At 38.2% G+C, this 5682-nt stretch overlaps 1 protein-coding gene across 1 annotated transcript in view; it reads right to left on the reverse strand.

The window, feature by feature from the left end:
* DOK5 (docking protein 5) overlaps positions 1-5245 on the reverse strand; it is a gene marked incomplete at its 5' end in the record, with an annotated part of 20473 nt that extends 15228 nt beyond the window's left edge. Inside the window, one exon of the mRNA XM_009867682.1 lies at positions 5138-5245. Coding sequence (XP_009865984.1) covers positions 5138-5245 — 108 coding nt within the window. The remainder of the gene's footprint in view (positions 1-5137) is intronic.
* Between the last annotated feature and the right edge of the window lie 437 nt (positions 5246-5682).

Raw genomic sequence — 5682 nt, forward strand, 5'->3', positions numbered from 1 at the left:
CTCAAGATCACTTGATATTTGACCTGCTGAGCCTGCCAGCAAGGTGCTTCCAAACGCCATCATTATCCCAGGTGCCTAAATAGCCTGCCTGTTGCTCACCCTTGTGCAACAGATGGTTCAAATTGTCTGGCACATATGCACTGATTTCCCACTGAAGAAGTGGCAGGCTGCTAACACCCCCTCTCTACCACCCACACTTTTGGAAAGGAGTCAGGAGCAAACAACAAACACCTGCAAATATTTGAGGCTGAAGCTTTTTTGGGATGGTAGGGTTTTTTCTAATTTTTTTTATTAACTTTCCTCCTGCCAGGCTCTTGCAAAACAGTGGTTTCATGGTTAGTTTAATTCATGTATGTTTTATTTATCTGAGATTAATAAGTATTTTTATAAAAAATCAGAAAATGTGGCTAAACCACAAATATCAGACAAGACAGTCACAAGAATAATATTTTGTTAGTGGTTAAAGGGCAAAAGGGAGGTCCTCTTTGCATACTTTTCTCCTCTGCTTTACTTTCAAACCTCCTTTATATTGAAAATCCACATAATTGAAACACATTTCATTAGACTAAAAACTGAAATACTTGCAGAGCTGTGTAGTAGGAAGGTTCGGAACCAGGAACAAGGATTAACCAGTCATTGCCCAACCAACAGCACAAACAGAAAGAGCTTCTCCCTGGCCAGAGAAACTCAGGCAAAAATTTCTTTTAATCTCTCCTATTCCATTCAAAAACACACCAAACAGTTTACTCAGAATGGTCTCTAACATTCAAAATATTGTTTGAATTAGTACTTAACTGTCAAACAAGGGTAGCTATTCAGAACACAACACAAGGGAGTGTATTTACTGCCTACATAATTGCCACATTCAATTGTTTTCAAGTATCTTGTGTTTCAATCTTAAAGACTTCATGGTTCTGTCTTGACTTCCTGAAAAATTCCCCCCATGATGAATACAGGTAGAACACTTCCCAGGACACACCAGGGGAACATTTAATGGAAAATGCTGCTGCTGCAGTTCCAGCCCAGTCCTGCTTATGAGATTCACCTGTACGTATCTAGCTTACTGAATACTAAAGTTTTATACAGTTAATTATTTATTTTAATATTTTTATATGCAAATAAATAAAATCTAAAGCCATGCCTGTGTATCCTTTTCTTCAGTGGGAAAAATCATCAGCTGCTAGTTTACGCTTGCTTACATACAGAACTGCACACTCTGGCCATAACCCTGCTGTAGCCCAGGACTAGCTTATTCAAAGAAATTAAAGCCAGGATCAACTACCAGATTTAGAGGCTCTGTTTTTACCATCACTCTCAGAGGCTGCTCCTTCCCTCACACGATCTGTGGACCCAAGCACAAGATATGTCCTTCCACAGGGAAGGACACGTGCCCACCCCACAGACTTGCATCGAGCCTTGCTGCGTGGCATTATAGTGAAGCTACCAATCATCCTGACAAGTTACTTTAATGCTTTTAAAGCCTCAGACTAGACATTTCATTCATAGTAAGTGATAATATTCATTAAAATAAATGTTTAACAGCCAGTTATTAGCAGGGTGGTCATACTTTAAGCATTTAATTTGCTACCGATACAGTTTTGCATTATTGAGCCTGGAAAACAATTACAAATTACACAATTCAATTTTCCAAATGGATTAATCCATAACTAGACAGAAAGACTGTTTAAATTACTTCTGCTGTTTCAAGGGAAGATTAATACAAACGGATTAAAACTTAGACCCCCTCAAGGAATCAGTATATTCCTGTCAGCAGCACACAATTAGTTCACTTTGTGTTGGAATAGTAAGGATTCTTCTGGCACATTGCAAAGTCAAAAGTCACCTAGAGACATAAGAATTTCTTCCGTCCTCCAATATTATTTTGTTGAGGCATATGGTAATTTGTGGTTGATTATTTACATTTAACAAGCAAAAACTAGACAGTTACCTGAAAGGCAACTCTCCCTGTAGATTTTGTAGCCTGGATCCTAATTACTTTCTCTCCCTTGTGGGACTAAATGAATTAAGTGGCCAATTTGCTTTGTGAATGCTAATTTCCAGTTCACTTCATAAGCTACAGATGACTGTTCTCACATGATCTGTATTTTAGGACACTTTAACCTTTTCACGCTAAAAAAAAAAAGAAACAGAACAAGATTAAAAATTATTTAAAGACCCATATTGCCAAATAAAACCCCAAAACTTATTTCTTTTCTTGTTTTAAATTTTGAGTGGCAAGGATGTCAAAGTCCAGCTTCTGGTGCAGGGCTGCAGAAGAGGATACATACATCACACATTCACATGCAAACATATTAGACTCCTCAACATGACTGAAACACCACTGAGACACCTCAGAACCATTGCTTGTGACCCAGACTTCAGGTGGATAAAGGAAAGACCTTGATTGGGTAAAGGTGCCAAGGAGATGTTGTACATTGTAAGATCACAGCAACTCAGCTCCAGTGACTGACACCACCACGGTGCCAAGAGGACAAACAGCCTGGACAGAATCTTTCCACTAACAAATGCAAGTAAGTTTCACACTTTAATTCACCGGGGGGGAGGGGGGGGAGGAATAAAAAGGCAACAAAATGAAACAATTTAACACTTCAGTGAAGAAGGCAGGTGCTATTGAAAAATTAGCTCCATTCATCATTTTTTCTTTTTCTACCCTTTACAGTTTTATGATGGATTAAACTTTTCCTGAGATTGATGGAGTGAGCACGGGCTCCTCAGTTTTCTAGATTTGATGCTGCTTTCAACAGCATTTGAGAATCACTTCAGAACCCAGGTAGGAAGCTAACAACCATATTTCTAAAACACTGGTAATCTGTAGGTGAGGTTTTCCTCCTACAGTATCATCTATCAGACTGAACTGTATTCATCCTCAGACTCATTAGTACAAGCTTATGACAGTGATGCTCAACACGTTAGCAGGACTGGCTGGGCTTCCCATTCGTAGGATTAACTTTATTGTCAGAGACAGTGAAAAGCAGTCTCATGTCCAGGACTGACAGAATAGTCGCAGAAAAGCTTCTACACACCAAGTTTTTATCACAGCAGCTGCTCTGCTGACCAAACATGTATCGACACAGCAGCACGGACCATCCCAGACCACTGGATGATGTGCTGAGTACCAAAGTCTCATTAATATTATATATCAAAACCAGGTGGCAAGTAGTGTTAGTTGAAGACTGTCATATTGTTTGTTGTATTTTTTTATTAGTAACTGTTTTTTATAAGAATCAGCTCAACTATAGACTGATAAAGAGCTGCAGCAACTTGCTCTCCTTTTTCAATACCTCATATTTAAGTGTCAGACGTTGCATAATTCACCATCCTAGAATTTAACATATTCACAAGACACTAATTTTTATCCACCTGTGTTCTTTGTAAGTTAACACATTTTAACCAGAAAATACAATTTAATATTCATTAGCTTCCTTTCATTATGATTCATTACAAAAACACAGAGCTCATCAACTTGTATACCTCAGGACTCCAGAACTAGAAGACAGCCTCATTACGATCACAGTGAAAAAATGGGGACACCACAGAACCATGCTGCCAAATAGCCACATTGCGTAGGTGACAACCCACCGTTCTGGGCAATCGCATTTAACCCCACAGAAGCTCAGAATGATCATCTCAGGTATGCTCAACATAAGACTCAGACCCCAAAACACCACCCTTCAGCTCCTGAAAAGGAGATTTAGGATATAATCTGTCTGTTAACTCCAGCTAGAACCAGTGTTTTCATGAGTGCATGCCACACTCAGGTTTGTTTTACTCCTCTGAAAGCAACTCATTGTGGAATCTGACCATTGTTTATCCCTGTCAACAGCAATATCCAGAGAAATCCAGATACTTAATTTATAGAAGCAATAGTTTAACACTAAATAACTGAACTATAGACTAAGCTTCACCTAAAGCTAGTGAGGCTTTCTATGGTGCTTTAGCCTGCAAATCCAGGTGTAGAAAACTGCTGTTAGGTTACATATATGACAAGTAGATGCTAACCTACAGATTTTCTTGAAATAAGAGAAAAAAATGCAGCCTCATTTAGATTCCTCATGGATTTCATATCCATTACTTAATCTCAACTTCAAGCCAGCATGTGCTGCTGATAAGTTGTATTAATACAATGGAGGAAATTCAGATTTACATCAATAATTGACAGAGCCATACTGATAGAAACACAACATTTCACACAAATCTGGAAATGGTCTTATACACACTGTGCAACCCTCACACACATCAAATGGACTTTGAAAGTTGCTTAATACAAATCTGAATGAATTATTTCTGGGCAAGAATTATCACAAATAGCCACAGGTTTTATGACCAATGAATTACAAGTTACATGGCACGCAGACGGAAAAGTCTGAATTCAGCTGCAGTATTCCCTCGAGATTTGCTCTGAACTGTATGTCAAAGTGAGTAAGTGCAGATCAGCCTCAAGCCGAGCTGCACTTGCTGATTCCTAGGATTTTATGCACATAATTCCTCATCTTCTAGTATATTAAGCTTTTGCCAACAACGATTATAAACTAAAGGGTTTCTTATTTTCATCTCCATGCCCAGGGAATGACACATATAAAATCTCAGATGAGTGTGAAACGTGTACATAACTTCAGAGATGTAGAGGGAAAAAACTTAAGTCTTTTAACACTGGTGAATTTAGCAAAGGTTTTCACATGATTTTTGCATGAAAAATTTGCATGTTTCCCCTCATATCTGTACCTTTCTACTATCTCCCATACATGCAAAAAACCTAGTGAAATGGCAACATCTATGTAGCCAGCTTTTTGAATTCACACATTACCTTGGATGTTCGCTACCATAATTACAAAGAGTAGTAGTCATTGCTCTGATTTTAAAAGGCTGAGGAGAGGAAAGAACCTCTTCTCCAAAAATAACGTCATTTTCCATTTGCTTAGCAAGATGTTTGCTACTAAGCAGCAAAGAGAACACTTAGTCTGCCTCTATTTAACAAAGGAATGTACAAGTGGGTTTAGGACCTCAATAGTAACCAAAGTTCCAATTTTCAGGCCAGTTAACACACGACAACTTCAGATTGTATCCTTGATTGTATGTAGAAATAAATTTGAGAAATAACCATATTATTAAATCTTACCTTGTGATAGCATCTAAAGTAAGCAGCTCGTTCATCTGAGAATTTCTCCAGCCTCTTTGGCCCTTTGCTTGAAGCTTTTTTGAATACTAACCAACATCTCTGGTAAATCTAGAAGCACAAGAGAATAAACTTGGCATCTCCAATGACTTGAATATCGCTCATATTTGCATACAAGTTAAACTCATAAATCAGCTGTTGCTCTGGAGTTACAGTTAATGGCTCTCAATAGCTTAGAAAAAATAAAATACAAATCAAGTTAATGGATAGTTACATCCCATTTCTTTTGAATTACTGTTGTGGTTTAACCCCACCTGGCAACCAAGCACCACACAGCCGCTCGCTCACTCCCCCACCAGTGGGATGTGGAGAAGAATTGAGAAAACGTAATTCACGGGTTGAGATAAGAATAGTTTAATAACTGAAATAAAATAAAATACTACTGTAATAAAAATAATAGTAGTAGTAGTAGTAGTAGCTGTAAAAAGGAGAAATCAAACCCAAGAAAGATGAGTGATGCACAATGCAAACTCTCACCATCACTGAGC

The sequence above is a fragment of the Apaloderma vittatum genome, unplaced genomic scaffold, assembly GCF_000703405.1.
Source record: "Apaloderma vittatum isolate BGI_N311 unplaced genomic scaffold, ASM70340v1 scaffold32574, whole genome shotgun sequence".
NCBI lineage: Eukaryota > Metazoa > Chordata > Aves > Trogoniformes > Trogonidae > Apaloderma > Apaloderma vittatum.